The 21,776-nt window shown below is 46.5% G+C and overlaps 1 protein-coding gene across 8 annotated transcripts in view; it reads left to right on the forward strand.

Annotated features, from left to right (window-relative positions):
- Positions 1-21,776, forward strand: part of PRDM11 (PR/SET domain 11) — a 45,917-nt gene that overhangs the window by 802 nt on the left and 23,339 nt on the right. For 3 of the 8 annotated variants that reach the window (XM_015287189.4, XM_040701998.2, XM_015287188.4), the window contains exons 2-5: positions 13,813-13,931; positions 14,482-14,585; positions 15,149-15,411; positions 16,375-16,442. In XM_015287189.4, the coding sequence (XP_015142675.1) occupies positions 13,816-13,931; positions 14,482-14,585; positions 15,149-15,411; positions 16,375-16,442 (551 nt within the window). In that variant the 5' untranslated portion in view covers positions 13,813-13,815. Of the gene's footprint in view, positions 1-133; positions 9,739-13,812; positions 13,932-14,480; positions 14,586-15,148; positions 15,412-16,374; positions 16,443-18,292; positions 18,357-19,141; positions 19,198-21,776 lie in introns of those variants that run through there. The other 5 variants (XM_040701997.2, XM_046942513.1, XM_421099.7 and 2 more) reach the window with 4 other exon arrangements.

Consider the following 21,776-nt stretch of genomic DNA (forward strand, 5'->3'; position numbering starts at 1 on the left):
CCGCGGCGGCTGCGCCCGCCCTCCCCCCGCGGCGGGGAGCGGGGCCCGCGAGTGACGGAGCCGGAGGCCAATGGACGGCGGGGGCGGGGCGGCGCGGGGCGCTCCCCGGGGGCGCGGGAACCGGGGCCGGGCTGGGTCGGGCGGAGCGCCCCGCGGGTGGGGCTGGAACTTCTTCGCGGCTCGGCGCGGGGCAGGGGTAGGGTTGGAAGTTTGAGGACCGTTTCCAGCCCCGGTCGTGTGCGTCGGGCGCGGGAGTGCTGCTTGCGGCCAGCTCCTTGCCGCACGCCCTGGCTGCGTTTGTGTGCTTGCGGAAAATCCGTCTGCCCTGTCTTTAACATTGCGCGTCTTTGCCCGGATCCTGCGCGGTGGGAAGTGGAAAAGTTGTCATTGCGCTGCCCGCCTCAACTAGTGCGCTTAGTCGCACGGAAAACTTCACCTGGTCTGAGCCGTGCCGGTGTTTCAGGCACTGCTTCCTCTCTTTTTCAGTTGATCAGTGTTTTTGGCTTCTCCACAAACACTCCGGAAGCACCCGATGTTTGGAGCCCCAAGGAAACCCGTGTCTCTTCCACTGCGCGTCCCAGAGGGGATTCCAGCTCTGCTCCCCCTTGCAGATCCCCAGCTGTGTACACACAGCCTTGCTGGTGCCCGTGGGCAAAGCTGTTGGCTTGGCACTGCTTCCTCTTTCCCACAATTAATGTCTTTCTCTAGCACCAGGAAATAAAGAGCGTTGCTTTCTGTGCTGCAGGTAGCAAGGCATAGCTCCAGGTGCTGTGTGCTGAGCAGCCCCTGTGTGCTGCTTCTGGGGCTCAGCTCCCAGCGAGGCCGCCTGGGCCGGGTTTCAAACCCCTAAATTTCCCCTTGTGCAATGGCAAGTTCTATAGGCAACGAGAGTGGAAAGGGAAATGACTATTTAAGCTTTCTAATGCATTGTGTATAAACCCGACAATAGAAGTGCATCCCCGATGAGGACAGCGCATTCCTGTTGTTGAGTGCAGATTGTAATCGGAGAGGGAAGCGCTGGGATGGTGTGTGTCTGCTCCTTGCAGGGGATGCTGCGATCAGAGGTACCGCATCGGGGCAGCCCGTCTCACTGCAGAAGGGCTGTGCTGGCCAAGGAGGCTGGGGCTGGCTGGGCTCACAGGCGGGGGATTTGAGGTAGCAGCAGGAGATGCTGGAGTTCAACCTGGCACACCAAGTGCAAAGCGCAGCACTTTACTGAGCCAGCTTATGGGGAATTCCTTCTCATCGTGAGCTTTGCCAGTTGCTGGTAGGAATAACTTGCTCTTAAAATGCTTCCTTGGCCACTAGTACATGCCTCCGGTTCGTGGCATCAGAACTGCATCTTCGAAGTGGCTGTTGCTGATGTGATGTTGATGTGAAGGTTTGCATGAAGAAACTAATAGTCGTCCCAGAGACAAAATGATAGGGGTTTTTGGTTGATAACCAAGTAATAACACTGGCATCCAAAGTGAAGAGAGAGGCTGCTAGAGCTTGGTCTGGGGATTCAAGGCTGAATAACTGAGAGGCAATGACTTGTTCCCTGTAGCATGAGGGCTGGTGGAGATTTCTGACACTCCTTAGCCTTGAGAATGTGTGTCTGTGACCTACGAACAACAGGTTTTCATAAGAAAGCCAAAACACTCAAAGAACTGTCTTTGTTCCTCAATTTGGGCTGCAGCTTTCTGGAGTTCTAAGAGATGTGGGGTCAGCTGGCTTCTTTTTGGCCCACGCCTGGGTAGGCCGGAGGTGCGTCCTTACTGCAGCTGCAGTAAGCTGAGGTGAGGCAGGGCCACACTGGTGCGGGGCAGCCAGCACGTGCCGCTGCTGAGGGAAGCCTGGGGCTCCTTTAGGAGTCCCTCCTGTCATTTCTCTGACTTCTGCAGTATTTCATGAAGTCAGACGCCACTTAAGCCTTTGCTGTTATGTTTCCTGGTCGGTGCTGTGCTTGTGAGAGGGATAGCCCACATGCCTGGGAGCTGTTGTTCAAAGGGCTCCTCTGTCCGCAGCACGGGGAGGCAGTGCTCCAGCCTTTCATGCCCGGAACAGCTTCTCTGCAGTCAGAAGGTAAAAACATTATACGTATAATTTAAGGTTTAAGCTGCAATCTGCAGGAACTGGCAGCCTCCAGAGAGGGATCTGTAATGCATACTGCAGAGCAGCATTTCGGCACAGTCCCTCGGTCACAAACAACCATCAATAAGGGGCCCATCAGAAGAGTATTATAAGCAAAGTCATCCCATTTGAGCATGCTGACAGACAGTTTTGTTTCTCTGCCCCCTTCCTTCTCTCCTCCTTAGGCTTTGGCTTTTCAGCCAGGGTAGTTCTACATCTATCATGTGCGCAGAAAAAACTAGTTTGTTAGTGGACAAAGCTCACCACATCTCATGCACTGGTAGTTGTTTTGTGATTTTGCATTACCGCTGAGAAATACATTTTAGGAACTTGCATGATAATAAGAGGTGTTGGTGAAGGAATTGAGGCTGGTGCAATGTTAGCATGGAAGATCAATTTTAGAAAAGACATAGGCACCTTGGGCTGAGGCTGATGGAGAAGGGGTTTCCACATTTCGGTGCCTCTGTCAGAAGCTAGGTCCCACGGTGCTGCGGGAAGGGTTCAGCGGCGGAGGGGCAAAAATAAGCATCACTGACAAGACTGAGCTCCTCTACTCTGCCAGCAGCATCCTACCTTGCTTCAGGAGCCCATGTGCATGCGGGTCCCAGGTGAGCCCTGCCCAACGCTTGTGAGTGTGAGTTGGAGTGCTGTGGGCATGCGGCGTGTGCTGGCACCCAGTGACCTCTGTTTTAATATGTATCACATTGAAGGCCAGTAATTGGAGCTGACGTTGGTCAGGGACATCAGCTGTTTCCAGGCTTGAAATGTTGGCCAGTGCATTCCCTCTCAGTACAATGAAGCTTTATTTTGAAAATGTGTTGTATAAACTATATGTTAATAAGCTGAGTGGACTTAAATGCGGTCCTACAACTGGAAAGCTGAGCAGATGGATTGTATGTACCCTTGAAAGGCATCCTGATTTTGCCTGGGGTTACCTTTTCTCTCCTAGCACAATGCCCTTTATACCTTTCATTCAGATAACCCTTGGCATCCCCGTGTCACTGTACTTCAGGGTCTTTGGTAGGCTTTTGTTCCTGTGTTTTTTCCTTCCAAAACTGTTGGAGAGTACTTCATGCTGTCTGCTGTTTTCCTTAAATTGGAGACATGTTGTTTGGAAAGACTAACGCAGATGTTAAATGTGCCACAGTTTGCATAGTCCAGTCTTTTCATCCATTCAGTGGAAATTCATGAAAACACTTGGAGGCCATCTGAAGGAAAAAGCAATACTGATGACAAACTTTTGTGAACAATAAAATACATTCTGGAGTTGTCATGTACTCGTCTGGGCGTGCAGTGTTTGTTTTTGGGTTTTCTGAGCCCATAATGAGGTCAGTCAGCTTCTGAAGAATAGAAACTTCTCAGTTACTGATTTTATTACTATTTTTTCTAAATTCCCTTCACGATTGCACAGAAAAGTTCCATATGTACAGCATATAGATAAATTGCTCTGTTCCTCAACAAATTTCTTCTAAGCCGAGTAGAGGAGGACTGGCTGATGGGTGCAGCAGGACCTGGCTTCTTGCAGAACCTTGCCAGCCAGCACTGCATTACCATTGCAATGATGGCACCTCCAGAAAGGTGGATCCGCTTACTGCACGCATCTCCTAGATGTGTTGAGAGCTAGCACCAACTAAATCAGAGGCTAACGTGCTCCTCAGGTCTGATGGACTTAGCTGTCACTTCTGTTTCTCTTTAACCAAGTCTCATTCTGCAGTCAGGTGTTGAAATGCTGCCCTTGAGCTCTCTTGGGGTAGTCAGTGAATTTTTGTAGTCTCCCTGACTTGCATGCACAAAGTCGCTGCAGTGTGCTCCCTCTTCTTCTTGGCCTGGAACTGAATGAGTTCTGTGCTTCCACTAAACCAGCGTTTTAGAAATGCCCACAGTGTAAAGGATTAGCTGTTTCTGTGCAACCCAACACCTTTACGTCGAAGAAGCACTTGATGAGAGGGTGTTGAAGGGATGGACCAGAGGTGCTTAGCCCCTGCTGGAAAGTTTTTTGCTGCATTAGGATATGTGGGGTCTGAACACTCCTCTCTGTATGGAAGGGAATGTGCAGATCAAGTGGTGGTGGTGGTGAATTCAGCACACGGATATCTCATTTCTTGGCAGATCTGACACCGGGAGTATCTGGCCTGCTGCCTGCACCAAGGAAAGGGGTCGGGGTGACCCATGCTCGGCCAGTGCTCGTCCAAGCCATGTAATATGAGCCCCTAACCTGCAGACAGATTTACCAGCCCTGAATAATGTCTGTTGTGCTGCGAGATCTTATCTCCCTAATAGCCTGCAAGAGGGTACAAATGAGAAGAAATAAATATGGCTCTTGCTTTTGCTTTCCCTGCCTTTGTAGAACAGTTGATTTGTTCTCATTCTGCCTGCTGTGTTTCTTAGTGATTTTCAAGGGTTGAGGTAGTTTGTTGGAATTTTAGGAACAGTTGAAAGTATGATTTACTCCTACTTTTTCATTTTCCACCCACGCAACTTGGGGGTGTAGAAGGAGGAAGGAATCTCCATAGGAAGAAAGGAGCCACTTGCTGTGTCCTATAGCTCAGGTGGGGTGAAACTCCTATAATAGACACAGAAGAGCTACTCTGTGATGTCATTCAACAGAAATGAACAGGCACCAACTGAAGAAACAATACCAAGTTTTTGTGTTGATGTTGCATCTGTACCCATAGGTCCCAGTGAATGGCCTCTCATTGCAGTCAGGACCTCTTGCCTGGACGGGTCAACGTGCTCTGCTGCAGAGGCTTTGACCCCTGGTTCCTGAAGCCTGGAGTTGGGGTGCTGGGAAGGGGCCACCCTGGAAGCTCTGGGGCCTGATGGAGGGCTGAGGGCGTCTCACCTGCCTTCAGGGTAATGAACTGAGGGTGTGCTTTGAAGGTAATGCCAGCTGCGCAAAAAACCCAACGTCACGTGGCCGTATCAAGGATGAAATTGTGGTTCGTGCTTTTGTGTGACAAAATTGAGGAGCAGTTTCTCAAAAATCAGTACCGTGTGTGAAGACAGAGCTGTTGTTGGTATCGCCGCTGTGTCTGTTTCTGGCTTTGTGCAGGGAAAGGGCACTCTGGTGAAGCGCGCTGAACTTTTGGACTTGGTCGGGCGGTTTGAATTTCGTGCATTGCTTGGCCACGTGTGTGCAAGCCTTTCTGTGCTGCCCGTCTGCCCCATCCACCACCACAAAACATTCACCAGGAGGGGAAAAAAACAGCACTGCAGGTAGCAGGGGAAAAATAAACCCTTGAACTTCTCGAGAAGTATTGAGTGAAAGTCTGCGTAATTGCGAGGTGCATACGCTCTACAGAGGGGATAATTCAGATGCTAAGAAAGTATATGTGAGGCTGATCGCTGGCCTGATGCCAGTCACTGAAGGGCACCGGAGGCTGAAATGCCAGGCAGTGCTGGTAGTGCTGGCACTTCAGCCCGTGACGGTTGGGTTGCACGAATTATCTCTCTGCCTTCCAGCTAATTTTATCCTGTTGATTTTTCATGAATCATTTCCCATCTCTGTGGGTTAGAAATTAAAGTGGAAGTATGCTAGCCAGAATAGCCACATCTGCTATTTAGACAGCAGCGTCTGGGGTTTGCTTCCTGCCCACCCCCACGCCTTCCCTTCCCTTTCCCTTTTTACCTCCACCAATGTTAAATGCATTGAAGCGCTGGCCTGGCCGGCCCATGTAGGGCATGGGCTGGCTGGAGCGGCTGGCCTCCAGCAGGGCCCCAGGCTGGCAGGGCCTGGCAGAGCGGTTTAGGTTTCCTCTGGGTGCCTTGTGGAATGTTGATGGACCTCTTGTAAGGGTCTATTCCCTCTCCTAGCATAGAGCTGTGGCCTCGCTTCAAAATTCCCATCTTTCTGCAGGTGAGAATAGTAGATCATCTGAGCATGTTCCTCTGAAGCAGAGAAAGCACTAGATTAATGAGAGAGTATCTGGAGCTTGTTGATGTTCATTTTTCATCTCTCTTCACATACCACAGAAAGTCCAAGAGACTGGAAGAGTGGTCTTGTTGTGGCAGTCCTGAAAATGGCTGTGCGGATGGGCAAGGAAATGATGGCTTGGATGGCATGCCAGCAGGCCTGGGTAAACGTAGAGCGATTAGTGCTTGAAACTCAGTGTCATGGAAAGTGTCTTATACTTCTCAAACAGTATTTTGTTCTTTGTGAAGCTTACTGTTGGTTTAAAGAAAGTTATGTAGATGTCATATACTTAGATTTTACGTAAGACAGTTAACTCGGTGCGTGAAAACTCAATATCTAAAGTTGGAGTAAGCTAGTGAAATACAAGTGGCTTAGGAGCTAAAGGTAGTGACTGATAGGGAGTCAGCATCCAATACGTAAACTGAAGTGGCGGTATAAACAGTGGGGAGGGTGAAGGATGCTCTGAGCTAAAGGACGGTGTTAGCAGACAAATAAATCAGCTGCATGTGGATTAAGATGAATGTAGAAAATGATTTTTCACCTCTGAAAGATCAAGTCTCTGGCATTGCCATGTTAGACGAGGGGAGCATATAATCGAGCTATTTTAAGCCAGAGCTTGATCATTACAGAGGAGTCTCTGCAATATGATATGCAGAGCCTGCATTTTTAAAGAAGTAGGCTTGATGACCCTTCCCTTCGAGTGAGGGCAAGAGAGAAGCCAGTTCTGTTTGACACCTATTCCGTGATGTAGAAGAAAGTGTGACTCACCATTGGTGAAAAGTGTAGCTGAAATGCGTTTGGTGATCTGGAACTATTTACGGGGACAGAACAGCTATGCAATTAGTTTTGGTAGGTGGACCTGTTGAGGTAATTCCACTTGTCTGTATGAGAATGGTTTTATGAACTTGGAGAGGGGGTGACCTGAACCTAAGCTGTGAAACTGTCACTTACAAGATCATAAGGGTCAGAATGGGCAGGCAGCTCTCCGAAGCTTTCTGTACCAGGTTCTAGCAGAAAAAGACTGCCGCGAGCATGGACATGCTGACAGGGGTGTATTAACAAGTGGGCTCAAGGAGAAAGCTTTATGTCTGTAGTCTTCATGTTTGTTTCAGATTCAGCCTTACATCAGTGTGGCTTTCTGATGCCAGCATCTTAAAATAATGTAGGGCAAATTGGAACAGTGACGCAGAAGATCAACATGCTGGAAAGCTGCAAAGGTACTGAACGAGGATATATCCAGGGCTCAGTTCTGTATGTTTTTGTTCAACACCGCTATCGCCAGCCAAACACCCTTGGGTAGTGCCTTAAGGAACAGCACTTATGTCTGTCACTTGATGGAGTTTTTGTTCTGCCCTTGGGGAGAAAAATGCTGGTGGAATGGCGTCTTGTTTTAGTACCGGATTTTTGTTCCTGTTTAACTTCATGCATGTAGGTGTGTATTTATGTTGAAGCGAAAGGCAAAGGAGTGCAACTGGCAGTCCTGACCAAAGATGGTGAGGTTTCTTACAGCCATTAACTCCAAAAGTAATTCTCTCCATTTGCTTAAAGTAGCCCCTCGTTGCGCTGAGTGCTTCAGTCAATTCCACAAGGTTGCAGGGCACTTTAAAATAACTGCTGACTGGTGCCCAAAACTGAAGAGATTCATGCATAACTTGTCAGCGACAGCAATTAGCAATTGAAATGAAATTCTCTTGGCTTCTCTTCCCCTTCTTTGCTAGACTCAGAGATTTTGTATAGGCTTTATAGGCTAAAGGTAAGGGCATGTGACTTGCAAGGGATCAGTCAGGTTGACCTAATTCTCTCTTCTGCCCTTAAACTACGGATCTGGGAGATCTGTGCTGAGATCCAAATACCAAAAATGATAAGTTTCCAGTTTAAGAGAATTGTTTTCAATGTCTTTTAAAAACCACAAGTCTCTTGCAAATTCTTCCAGTTGCAGTGAGCAGCTGTCTTTGCTCCACAGCACACTGCAGTTTCAGAGGCTTGGTTTGCATGGGAGCTTTACTTCGTCAGCATCCTGCTGTGCAAATATATCCTTACTCAACGCTTAACGTATAGAAGTTGCACGAAATCATCCAGCTTGCAGAGCCTTCTGTTGATCCATAATGCTTCATGCTCTTGGGTTAGCAAAGGGCAAATGCTCTGGACTGACTGGAATATAGAATTTGCTGTCAATCCTGTAAATGCAGCAGTGTATTTTCCACCTTGACTAGAAGTCGCCATGAGTTCAGTAAGACAAACTAATTAATCCTAATTCAGGGATTAATTTAGAAGTTCTTTTCTGTCTTCGTCCTCTGAAATAGGCGTATCCTGAGGAAGATGGTGACACGTTTTGATGGTGTGTTTTGCTAACAAACCGTGGAAAAACAGGAGTGAGAAAGTGTCTTGCATCTACTTGAAATGAAAGGAGGCGATGAGGAATTTCCATGTCCCCTGGCTCCCTGCAATGGGGATGACACTGGGAAGTCAGTGTCATGGCATCCAAATGCTGTTTTCTCAGTTGCTGGTCTTGAGCTGGTCATTGAAACCCCTGACAACTCACAGCGTTCTCTGCTGTAAAACAGGTTCAAGTCCCAAGGTTTTAAACGTTGTTCTCAAAACTTCTTCAGAAAACTCTAGCAAAATTGGTGGTGCTTCCAGTTATCTCGTAGTCCTGGTCTTACTCAGTGTTTTGACAATTCAGAATGGAAAGAAAATGCCTTATGCTTTTGCTGAGTTCGTGGCAGCTGACTGTAGTGGAGTAGTTGGCAACGATGAAGCCATGTCCTGTTTGCAGGCCTCACCGCTCAAATCCAGTGTTGCCTGTGCCCTGTCATTTGTATTGGTGAAGTTTGAATCTGCGAGTGCCCCAGCTTGCATCCCACCGCACAAGGTTGCATTCAGCCCTGCTTTGCAGCTGTTAGGGAAGAGCCCAGCACTTACCAGCTGGCCTTGCAGTAATCAGGGCCCAGGCCACCAGTGTGGCATTATTTGGGACACTGATCTGCCATGGCACAGGGCAGCTTCACTCAGAGGAGCATCCTACTTTGACAGAAGGGCGTTAAGCCAAGGCATCGTAGTGCGGGGTTAGGCTCTCTGTGGAGGCTCTTCCTCAGAACAGTTTGCTTCTCACTCTTACTCAGTGGCTTCTCTTGAGGTGTGCGTTGGCTGTGCCATGGGCTCTGTGGCCAGATGGTACTTCATTAAGTGGCCTGAAATGGTTGGCATGGCCAAGAACCTTGGTAAGTGAGTGCTTCTTGAGGAAAACAGTCTCCCCGGGTTGTTGGTAGCTGCTGGGGGGCAGCTCAGAGCCTTGAATGTGGTGCTTTATTCCCCGCCTTGGCTCGTCAGTAGCCGAGTGTTCTGCATTACTATTTCTGGTAATAATATGCAACTGGAGAAAAAGAGTATGAATTAAAGTCCATCTTAATGCATGGGCCTGCACTTTAAAATATTATACAAGCTGTGCAAGATGTTAAAAGAAGAGGCAGTGACCTCTAGAAGGCCGGCAGCGAGAAATAGAAGCAATGAGCTGCGTAGTGAGGAGGGGATGGATTCCTATATGGCTGTTTCACATGCAAGAATGTCCAAATCTGGGAAATGTGCCAGTAAAATGTAAAATTAAAGCTCTGTTTTGGAGCCTGATCCAGGCAGATAAGAGTCCGTGGCTGTTAACTAATAACTACAAGAGGGGCAGTGATGAAGGCGGCATTCTTGAGGACAGGAATTCACAGGTTTGTTCATGCCAGAACCCATTTGGATTTTTCTCTTTTTTTCATGCATTTACCATCTCAGATGTGCTGGTGTTTTGTTTCCTTTATTGCTGGGGTGGTGATAATGCCACAGGAGATCTCTAGGTGTGTTGTGTAACAACGTTACAGTTGTAATGAGAATGGGGGAGACTGTGTGGCACTGTCTGTGCCTGTTGGGATTTGCAGCAGCTGTGCTGGTGTCCTGGGCCTCCCGAGGGATGTCGTGTCTCTTACCATGACTGCCTTTCTTGTCCAGAGAGGAGCTGCTGTTGTGTGCAAACAGCACCTGCATCCACACAGCATCCCTTTGGCCTAGGGATTGGCCTCCCTAACACGCTGCTGGGATATTGCAGTAGGCTGTGTGCGTGATGGCATCAGGAGAACTGAGTGTCTTCTTGGTGGCTGCAGGGATGTGTGTCCTGGGAATGCCTTCAACAGCTAACTAAAGCAGCACGCTCTGCTTATGCTTATGTGCTGCTTCTATGTTATCTGAAGTCTCCAGAGGTATATATTTTATAACTTTAGGTATAAAAACACAGCTAAATAAACTGCTCAAATAATGAAGTGCAGGAAGGATGTGAAATGTGTGGAGTGTGACTTTAGAATCTTGTAGTTGTGGAAAACCAGGGGAAAAGGGCAAGCAAGAGGAAACAGTGAGCAGTAAGATTAAGAAAAATTAACAACAGCTTTACATGCATCAGGAACTAGAAGAGTCCTCAGTGCAGGGTCATCTACAGACACCTGGAACTGGAGAAATGGGGAATATTTCTTCCCTCGAGGACTGGTATTATCATCCAATTAGTAACTTGTAACAGTAGCTTGGGAAAAAACTAAACAACAGCTACTAAAGCAGAACATTTTTAAGTTACCTGTTTTGGCTAGCTTGAATTAAGGGATGTTAAAATGCTGGCCGAGCAGCTCTCTGTGGGCCATAAATATTAAAAACATTTTTTTTAAATATATTCATAATGAGTTAGACTGAAAAAAATGTTCTGACAGCGATGAAGTCATAAATAAGTAAGCTAGTACCAAGTTTACTCTGGCCAAACTGGGATATTAGGTTACCTTCTATCTGATGTAGGCTTCCTGTTGTCGGAGTGGGGCACCTGTAAAACAATATAATGATAGAGATTTGGTTTGGTTAAAGGGGACATCAATTGTAATGATCTATCTGTACAGATTTTTGAAAAATAGGTATTCTCAGACGTAGTGTGATTTTTGGTGTCACTGCTGTGGTTTTGCTCAGTAAAGGTAAACATCTTGGCATGCCTTAAGGCTTTAGTGCATGGAAATTGTACCACAGGTAGCTGGAATAAGCAGCTAGGATGATCCAGCGTGTCACTCTGGATGAGTGAAAAGCTGACCAAATGAAAGGTTGAAGGGTGACAACAAGAAGAGAACCATGCTTGTTCGGGTGTATCTCTATCAGTGTCTGCTGGGATTCAGTTTTTTGGCTCGGTGCTAATCAACAAGTTTATCGGTGTGCGGGAGAAAAACACAAAGTTAATTTTGATGATCTTTGTGGTCAACACAAAGTCTGGGAGAATCACAAATGATGAAAACAAACAAGTTAATAACAGGCCTGGGTTACATTTACTGGGTAAGATAACAGCAGTCTGGGTGAACCTACAGTCAGTGGGATTCCCAGGAAAGTGGGTAGCAGGGGTGGGGATCACGGACTCCTAGAGCTGTGAGGTGTTTTGCCAGACATAAAATCCCAGCTGGGCACGATGGTCAGGAGGTAAATGCAGGACTTGGACACAAACGTGTAAATGTTGAGCAGGGGGGGGTGGTGTCTCAGTGCAAGGTACTGCTTCAGCCTGTGCAGGAACATGGCTGTCAGGAATGTGGCTGATAAGTTGGAGTGAGTTCAGGGAGCACCGTGAGAATGAAGGGCTGGGAAGTATGCTGGACAGTGGAATGGGAACCTTCATTTATAAAACCAACACTAGATTTTTTTTTATTTATTTTTTTCTCCTGCTCATCTTGGAGGTATGCTGTAGTTGAACCAGGAATTGACTCCGGGAAGTGCCCCAGCCTGCGTTGCGCAGGAGGTCAGCCTGACTGATCTGGCGTCCCTCTTGCTTCATAAAGCAGGAATCCCTCAAGGAAGAGGAAGCCATTGTCTGTTCACAGGGATCTATGTCTGCAGCTCTTCCTATTGAAGAGCCTTGGGCTTTGTGGGCATTTAAGTTCCAGATGCCCTGTCCTCCAAGCTTTTATTCCAACAGTGTTCTCTGCAGATCTTCTGCACCACTGCCAGCATCTGCCTCTCCTGTGCCAGCACAGGCCCGAGAGCTACCAGCTGTGGGACAGCATCCATTTCTTTTTGTTCTTTAAGCAGCACCCCACACACACACATGCATCTGCTGCTTTTTTTCCTCTTGAGCTGCTTTTCTGCAGACTTCTCAGGAAGATTGGTGCTTCTCCTAGAGGAAAGCCAGTAGCCTCCACCTGTAGCTCCAGTAGACAGGACCAGAAGGCTTTGTTCTTGCTCTGGAGAATGCAGATGAGGGGCTCACCCTGCTGAAATGCTGAGGCACCCCTGCCACTTTTCCTCTGACTCTGTGTAGTAATTTGAAAAGAAATTGTATCTTGTGTTGGACATCATGAAACGTGGTCTCTTAAAAGTGTGCATGTTTGCATCTATCTGCTTGCACTTACCTTGAGGCGCTGCTTTCAGAGTGCTGTATGAACATTAACTGGTGCTTCCTTGGTATGCATGTGATAAAGGTCTTTCTGACTGTGGGTTGGCATGTGAGAAGTCGGGCTGAAAAAATTAATCATTTATTCCCTTAGCACAAAGAAGGGCTGCAAAGGCTGGGAGTGGACTTCCTTCTTCTTGTAAACAGTGTGCAAGTGCAGACCAGATTTCCACGGTGCTCAGTCCTCCACAAGCGTGTGCAGCATGAAAGAATTCCTGTCTTCAGGGATTTGTGGCCCATGAACACAACTTTTATGGGTATCCAGAGTCAAGTCATAATGGACATGGGCTCTTCCACTGGTTTTCTTAACAGAAGCTGGCAGCTCAGCTCCTGCAGCCTCTCCTTTGGGTGCTGTGCATGTGCAGCAAAAGGGGAAAAAGGGGGTCATGGGGACTTCTGGGGAGTAGCTGCAAAGCTGACCAGTTTGGTATCGGGCCTCATAACAGCCATCTTATGTGCTTAGGAAGAGATCTTAAGATGAATGGAATGAAAAGGCAATCAGCTCTCACTCAGCTTTATTCCTTGTCTCGAGCTGTGATGCTCTGATTTGTACTGGCCCTGCAAAAAAAATCTTAGCTAAACTAATTCAGTGTTATTATCACTTTCCACATCAATATTTTCTCTTCAGCAGCACCCTGTAGCAAGAAGTGTGTGGGGTTAACAGTTTGAAGCTTTCTGCCTTACGTAATTAAGAGGTTCCTGGCTCTTGGGGAGCTAAGGGAAAAGCATTTTCACTACAGCAGCCTGTGTTCTTCAAGGGTGATGGTGATCACTCAGCTTTATTCATTGCAAGGGATGGGAAGGCTGAGTACATGCCCTGTGCAGTCACTTTGGGGTCCTGCAGTAGGCTGTTACCTGTCTGTCAGAGGTGTCCAGAGCACACAAAGCTCCATCTTCAGATGTGATAACTTTCTCTGTTCACAAAAGAAGACTGGCATATGTTAGATTTGTAGACAGGGCCTGCTTCACTCCGCCATTTGTATTCCTACTTCTTGGCAGTCTGACTGCAAAGACTTGCTTTGAAATAATCATGAAGTTCAGTAATACAACCTATCCATAAGTCTTAAATTCCATATGTAACATTTTCTGTAGAGCATACTTTGCATTCCCTGTGCCTCAGGTTCCTCCACAGTGTTTCACATTCTTCACCTGACCTGCAAGTGAACTGCTGTTTCCTTCTCATGGCAGGAAGGAGTTTACACCTACATGTGTGTGAAGATGCCGTGGCACTGTCCTGATGGCTGTTCTTGGTGCTATGGGGAGGCCTGCTGGTTGGATCCTCATCTGAAGGGGGAAGGTTGTGATTTCCTGGCCACTCACGTTTCTCCTCTCTTCCTTCCTTTTTTTTCAGAACATGAGTGAAAACTTGAAGGACTGTTTGAACCAGACCCAGGCTTCCTTAGGAGAGATGGTGACAATAAAAACAGAGGCCTGCTCTCCACACCGGGACCAGGAGTATGGACAGCCTTGGTAGGCAGCTGAGCTTTAGTCAGATGCACTCTCCCCTCTTCTTTCTTCATCCATACTTGAACCTCACAAAGTTGCTAAAACTTTCACTAGTGAGATTTTCCTTGAGGTGTGTGGCAGGGATGGTCACCCTCTCATGTGCTAGGCACATGTCTGCTGTGTGCTCTAGTTCACATCCAGCCTTGTGGTGCTGGCTTGCATGGAGAGCCATGCCTTGCCTTTGGCCTACTAAAGCCATTCTGGGGCTTTAGTAGAGCAAAGCAGCCTTTCTGCTGGTGGGAATCTCCTCTGCACGTATCTAGTGGGTGAGTGGGCCAGCTGCATGTTACGCATGGAGGTGTTCTAGCTGAAGCCGCAAACTCCTGTAGGCCTTAGCCATAAGGCATCTCAAGTATTGTCTTTTGGCAGCTTAGGTTACAATTTAAATCATTTCTCTACTGCAGGTGTGAGGACTGAGTTGTTCAGTCCCCATGGCCTCATTTTCTCTGTTTCTCCGTTTGGTTTCCCAGGTTTTAGTAGGTTAAAGTTGTCTTTCTGTTGTTTTTCTCCCCAGCTCTGGAAGGCTTGATCCACAGTCCATGGATGTGGAGCCCAAGAAACTGAAAGGGAAACGGGATTTGATCATGACCAAGAGTTTCCAGCAAGTGGATTTCTGGTGTAAGTGTATTGTTAGTGATAAAACAGTAGTACCTCTGTTTGTATAGAGTTCAGGCTTCCCTAATTGGCAGCCTGTTGTCTAGGGGCAGGAAGCAGGGAAGGAAAAAGCCAGGGACAAAAGTGCTTGCTCTCTGAAGAAGACGTATTTGATTAGGAATGCCATCTCCTGTCTCCAAAGCAAGATGAAAGACATAGCATGAGGGTATTTCTCTTCAGGGACATAGGTGAGTGGGATTCACTGTACATGGAGGCATCAGTGGTAAATCGGCATTCACCATTGGTGCTTGCCTGAGGGGAAAGAGAGCCGTTTTTCTGTTAGAGCACACAGGTTTGGGATGGATAGGTATGAGCTGGGGCAGAGCAGTTGCTGAGAGGCATGTGATGAGACAGGTGGCAAGTCTACATGGTGACGGGGACTACAGCTCTACCTGTCATTCTGGCCTTGACTGAACTGGGGATAGAATGGGAAGGTAAGATGAGCTGACCTCAGCACCACGTGTTGTACGAGCCAGAGTGGGCGTCATGTCTACCCAACCTAACTCCTGCTCCCCTCCCTCCCACAGTCTGCGAGTCCTGCCAGGAGTACTTTGTGGATGAGTGCCCCAACCACGGCCCCCCTGTGTTTGTCTCTGACACACCAGTGCCAGTTGGCATCCCTGACCGGGCAGCACTGACCATCCCGCCTGGCATAGAGGTGGTGAAAGAGCCCAGTGGGGAGAACGACGTGCGCTGTATGAACGAGGTGATCCCCAAAGGTCATATCTTCGGGCCGTACGAGGGGCAGATCTCTAGCCAAGACAAGTCCGCAGGATTCTTCTCGTGGCTGGTGAGTGAACTGTCTCCCTAAAGAAATGACTTTCCAGCCCAGAGCTGGCACTTAGTGGCTCACAGAGCCAGAACTCAGCCATCTTCTTCCTTCCCTGAAGCTCTTATGTTGACCCATGTGGGTAATAGGCAAAGATCAGCCTGCCATAATGATTATTGGCTTCAGAGTATAGATAAGCAAAAGGAGATCAGATGTCATGACACCAGCTGTAGAAAGCAGAGCTTGCTTCTTCTCTCCCTCTTGCCACGTTCTTCCATCCCCACTCAGTCTCAAAGCTTCATCCAGTACAACCTCCATTCTGATAATCGCTTTGAGAAGAGAGGAAAGACCATATCTAGAGATTGCAGAGCTCTGCCTTGAGCCTCCAGAATCCCTCCCATTCAGCTTGAGCAAGGCCCAAGGGGCCAGGAAAGAATAGATGCCACTCTCCCAGTCTGTTAGGAACTGATCTACATGCACCAAATATCATCTTTTTTACTCTAGTACTACAGAATTCTGTTAGCTTGTGAGGTTGAGATATCACAGATATCTCTAGAGACAGAGACATCAACAGGTACTAATTATTGTTGGAAATAAGATGTGGGACTTGAATTCTAGGAGGGGAAAAAAAATGAGAGCTTCTAGTATCAAATGCTGCTCCCACTCTTCTGTCTGTAAAATAAATGTGTATGTCAGCTCTGCCCTGTAGGGGAGGTTAATCTTTTCTATCTGGGGACTTAACCATTTTGTCAACTGCATCCATAGTGCCATGTTGCAGGTATTTGTAATGGGAAGAAGTCTCTTAGTTCAGAGTAGCTTCCACGCAAATATCCAGTGCAGCAGTCTACAGGACTGGGCAAGTTTAGATTCACGGCATTGTTTCATGATCTGAATTGAGGCTGGAAGTGAAGCAGATCTGAAAGTCAAAGACTTCCTCCTGTCAGAAGCAGCCAGTTTACATGCTGCATCTGTTCTGTTCTGCAGATAGTTGACAAGAACAACCGCTACAAATCCATCGATGGGACAGATGAAACCAAAGCAAACTGGATGAGGTGAGTCCAGTTCTCTTCTGTCTACCCTTCTGGGGCTTTGTGTTCCAGAGAGAGGCCATCAAACACTCCTTGTTTTGTGTGACAGAAAAACAAACCAGAACGACAGACATTTCCACAGAGATTTTGCTTATGCTCTTTCAGTGTTTGCTGTGTTGGGAACCCCTTCCAAGTCAGTTTCAATGACAGGAGCTAAAACAAGGATGTGTATAGACGATGGCTATTTTCTGGAATGAGGACAAATGATAAAGAAAAGCCTGTTTATCCACTCTTACAAATGCTGGCAGATCTCGCTCCTTTTTTTTTTCTCTTTACTTTATGTTCAGATATTTGAAAAATGCTTTGCATAATCCCCAAAGTAATTTATTCTGCTTGGGGTTTTTGTCCTTTCCTGTTTGACAGACATTGAAAAAGGTGCTTTTTTTTCCCAATCTGAGTTTCACTTGAAACAGTTGTCTGTGCTGACTGTCATTGGTAGTGTCAGCTCTGCTGTGTTATGAGAAACACGGAGTGAGTTGCTGCAGCTCCTAATGCAGGAATCGTGAGTGTGCTTGTGCTCCCTCTGCTGGCCCAGGGACTCGAGAAAGCAGGACCCAAATAACAGTATTGAACCAGGAGTGCAGCTGGCTCTGGTTTGTTGACTGAAACAGTAGGAGAAAACGTCTGAAAAACAAGGCAGTACTTCAAGTATCTGCATATGTAGGTCACTTCTGCGGCCTCTTGAGGCAAAGGCAAAGCTCTGAAGTGTCCCTGTGCATGTGGTGAGTCACCGGTCTGGGACGTTGTTGCATACTGTGGCCCATCCCACATTTGGACCAAACCTGCTTTCAGGTGTTGAATTTTGGAGGCAGTTGTTGTCAAGAAGGCACTTTTTACAAGATGAAGTTAGTGTGGGAGTTAACTGGTTTGTTGGCCCGGATGCCTGAGAATTTCAATTGTCAGTCATTATGGGCACGAAATACAGGTAGATGCAAGACCAGTGTAGCTAATGAAAGCTGGTTGCACCAACTCTTGCTCCATTTGAGTCTGTGCATTGATAGCAGCTGTTCTTACAGATATGCTTGTGAGGTTTAGCAAATGTAATTTTTATGTAAGTATTCCAGTCATTATGGCAGTTTACTACTGAATGAGAGAAACCTTTAGTCCTATGCTGAAACTGGAGTTGTCATTCCAAAAAGAAGCAGCTGTACGGGGGACGCTTAGGTAAGGGGACGTGTATCTTGAATTAAGGAGTGAACTTCGGAAATCTGTGAGATTTTTCTGCTTTGATTATACCACTTCTTTATTTGGTCTGGATGACGGTGAAACTGGGAGAAAACAGTCTTGGAAAGCAAAAATTGTATGGTTAACTGTTCTTTCTAGTACCACCAACATCAGTTTGATATCTGGATTTATATGGGCACTACTGATGGTCTCAGTACCAAAGAACAGAATGTTCTCGTTTTAACATGTATTTGCCATGGTTACATCTTAAGATGAGTGTGATCTGGGCCATTTTTTTACAGCCTCGAACAGCAAGGAGGTTGAAATTGTGAAAGGGGCAGGGGGAGTTAAGGGGGTGTTTGCAGCTCTTCCAGGGAAGTATGTCTTGGAGGACACATGCAGTCTATATCAACCTTACTGATCTTTCTGGTTTTACTCTTGAAAAATGTTTCTAATAGCAGTATTACTTGGAGTCTGACTGACAGTACAAGTGAAAGCACCAGTCCTCAAAAATCATGGCTTTTGTACATTACCAGCTTTCAAATAGAGATGCCCTCAATATCCTGTGCAAAGACGTTACGTGTCACAGAGATTACCCACAGAAATCGTACTTGCAGGACGCTGTAGACAGCGCTCTTTTTGTTTTTCAGATGATGCTCTTTGCCATCACTCACAGATGGATTGCTTTGCAAAGCAGATCTACTCACCCTCTGGGTAGGTGGGTATGGCACGGGGAGGGGAGCTTGGTCTGACTCCTCTCTCTTCTTGTAGATCTGGCTATTGTTTTTGTTGTTTGACTGCCACATCTGAGTCCATTTTCATGTTCCCTCTGAGAACAATTTGTACATCACAGCACTTGCTGTCTTAAGTTTACCCCAGGCAGTGGAAGGAAGGAAGGAGCATAGCAGATGGTGTGGCAATGGTAACATCCTCTTGCCCTTTCCTTCTTTAGTCAGTCAGTCGAGAGGCTCCTGATGCTGAGAGCATGTTCTCCTAATCTGGCCACTGGCACTAGAATAATCCTTTGTCTAGCATATAGCACTCCTGTTTCTACTACTGTACAAAACTCTGTGGCTTTGAACTGTAGGGATGTGTGTAAACCTCTTCCTCCGTCATTTTGTTTCTGGGGACTCAATGACCAAACACCACAAATCATGGCGAACCTCAGACAGAATTGTTGTTTTCTTGGATGCAAACCACCAGCTGTTGCTCCTGGTTGCTTCTGAGGAAATTCTTTTACTTGGTTTATGGGAATATTACTTGAAAAAATAATAATAATTAAAAAATCTGGCCAGAAACTGAAAGGTACTAAGAAAGAAAATCCAGGAAACGCTCCCACCCTGTATTTGTATCACTTTGCCCAGACTGAGGTGCAGGATTGGAAGCATCTGCCAACTGGTAGTGCCTAAACAAATTGTTGGAGTGCTGTGCCATGTGTGGAGTTTCCAGGCTGGTTTTGGTATATATAGTCTCTCCATTCTTACATGTGACTATCTCAGTTCTCAGGTTTCTGGCACAGCTCAAATTCCTCCTCTCCCTCAGCCCCTGTGAAAAGGTTAGTGCAAGACTTCTTCATTTCTTTGTCCTTTGCCTTCCTCTCGGTCTGCTTCTCCCTCCAAACACAGTGACAAAAAGGCCATGGGGAACAGGATTGTTTTGTTTATCTTCCTCTATCCTCCTTATAATGGAGACATTTGCATGTTGATCCACATTGAATAATAGAGCTTGGAACGGACCTTTGGAGATTAGCCTGCTCAAAGCAGGACTGACTTAGGTCAATACATTCTTAAGCAATGAACTGCTCTCTTGATTTTACAAGACCTCTTCAAAAATAAATATTTTGTATGCATATGCATACTTATATGTATTAGGATCACTGTCTGTCTGTGTATTCAGGAGGAACAAAAGCCACCAGCCTATACATGAGTCATTTTGTTGAGCTTCATATACTGGTCTCTGTTAATTTTCTCCACTTGATAGAAGGTTGTTAGGTGTTAGAGACTGAAAGCTGTGCAGTGCAAATGGATCCTGGAGTGCTGCAGGATGTAATCACTGTAAGTTTCTTTTCCCAGGGCTCTGAAGAAATTACGTGCTTACTTCTTAGAGGCAAAGAGAAGTAGAGCTGTTTAACGTTTCTGTTGAGTGATCAAGTGCCCACTGTTGATGTAGTTTACAACTTCACTTTTGGTTTGTTAGTCGTACAGTCTCGCACTTTTAGATAGACCTGGGTTGAGGTGTAAATTCATAGCCCTGCTGCTGGGCCTCCTCTGGAGCCTGGTAAAACCCACTCAGCATCCCCATAGAGATGCCTGCAGCTAACAGTGACTGCTTCTGGTGATAACTTGCATGCTAGGGGAAGTGCATGAAGGGACAAAGATCACTGAGAGAAAACAGTATAACTGTCTGCATTTTTTAGGAGGAGGAGGTTAACATTCCCACTGGGAAGGTAACATTAATTGAATTCATGATTAAAAGTGGCCAGAACTCTCTGTGTGGCTAGTTTGCTATTACAGTACTTGGATAGTCTTAAATAGTTTTGACCAAAGTCCTGCTGGAGAAAATGAGAGGAAGCCCTGAAATCTGAATAGCTGAGTCTGCCCCAGGTTGTGCTGAATGTGCTTGATGGGATATTCTGTCTGGGAAGAGCAAGAAGGGGCAAAAATTCCCCATTGCTGCAGCTGTGCTGGTGACAGCAGCTATGGATTCAGCAGGGTAGGGAGAGCACGGGTTTCCTAATCTCATTAGAAGGGTCTGAGCAACTCCAGAGTGAATTATGTTCTGCAGGCTCTTCTCTACCAAGGGACACATTGCAAAATATCGTTACTCCTTTTCAGTTGAACAGCTTGTCACTGGGGGGTTGTTTCTACTGCGTGAAGTGTTAGTGGTTCTGTGGGTACTTGCAGAGAATGCAGGTGAAGCCTAGTTTTACTGGTTATGGCAAAAATCAAACAGTAAATATGCCCTTGCTCGATATTTCACATAGCCTTGTACACTTACAGTGTTCAGCTGAGAGAGCTCCCTTTTCCTTTAAATTTTTTGTCTTCAGATCAGTGTACCAAGTGCTTTGCTGGCTCACTATTGGTTAATTACCATCTACTCTAAATGCTCCTTCTGTCCCTAAATAAAAGAAGTTCCACCAAAATGAAGCTTTGTCCTGAGCTTGGGCAACATTTACTACTAGTAAATACATCTTTAACCAAGGTTAACAGCTTCTGAGACTCACCCAGATGGAGGACACAGCAGTGAGACTCATTAAACTGAAGTGTACCAGCATGCAGGACAAACAAGGATGATGGCTGACAGGAGCTGCTTTGCCTTTCTGTAGGTTTTTCTTAGTCTCCAATCCAGAAGTGTGCCTTTCACATGAGTGTGCCCCAAACCCAAATGAAGCTGAGCCATGGCAGTGCTGACAGGCAGGAGGCTCCATTAGGGCCATTACCTGTGTGGAATGAGTGGGAAAACTGCAGAGGCCTTTGGCTTGTACCACCTTTTCAGACAGTATTTTGGGGTTGCTAAAGTCTGACTATGAGAGAGGACATCCAGCCAGGATTTTAGGATTAAGTGTAATTTCTTGGAAGAGGAAGTCCTGAGCTACCCTAGTGGGATTTTTTTTGATGACAATAATACTAATGACAGCATCATTGCTTTCATTTAATTTGGGACCATGACGAGAAAGCATATGGGAAAGCTGATAGATATTCCCTCTCACAGTGACGCTTCAGAGCAGTGCTAAGGTTGTGAGGTGTCCAAGCTATTAAGATGTTCTATTTCTACCGTGTTACATTTTGGTATCCTTTTTAAACATCAGTTTTTTAGGTTTGTAGTAACAACTTTGGGGAGTGATATATGTTAACACTGAAGTGTTCTACCTCAAATTTCTTGTGTTCTCAACCAGAAGTCCGTGCTGACACACATTTCCTTTTAAAACTCTTAATATTCCAAGAATTGTATCACGTGAACACTGAAGAAGTTGGCCTCTCATAAAAAAGAAGTCATACTTGCTTTTAACTGTTGAAGACATGTAAAAGGAGTCCTTTTAAAGCACATTTTGACCTCTTATTTCACTCTGCTGATATTCAGGCGAAGGCAGGCATTAGGATTTCTCCATGGCCTGGCTTGTCTGTGGCTGCCTGA

Source organism: Gallus gallus, chromosome 5, assembly GCF_016699485.2.
Source record: "Gallus gallus isolate bGalGal1 chromosome 5, bGalGal1.mat.broiler.GRCg7b, whole genome shotgun sequence".
Classification (NCBI taxonomy): Eukaryota; Metazoa; Chordata; class Aves; order Galliformes; family Phasianidae; genus Gallus; species Gallus gallus.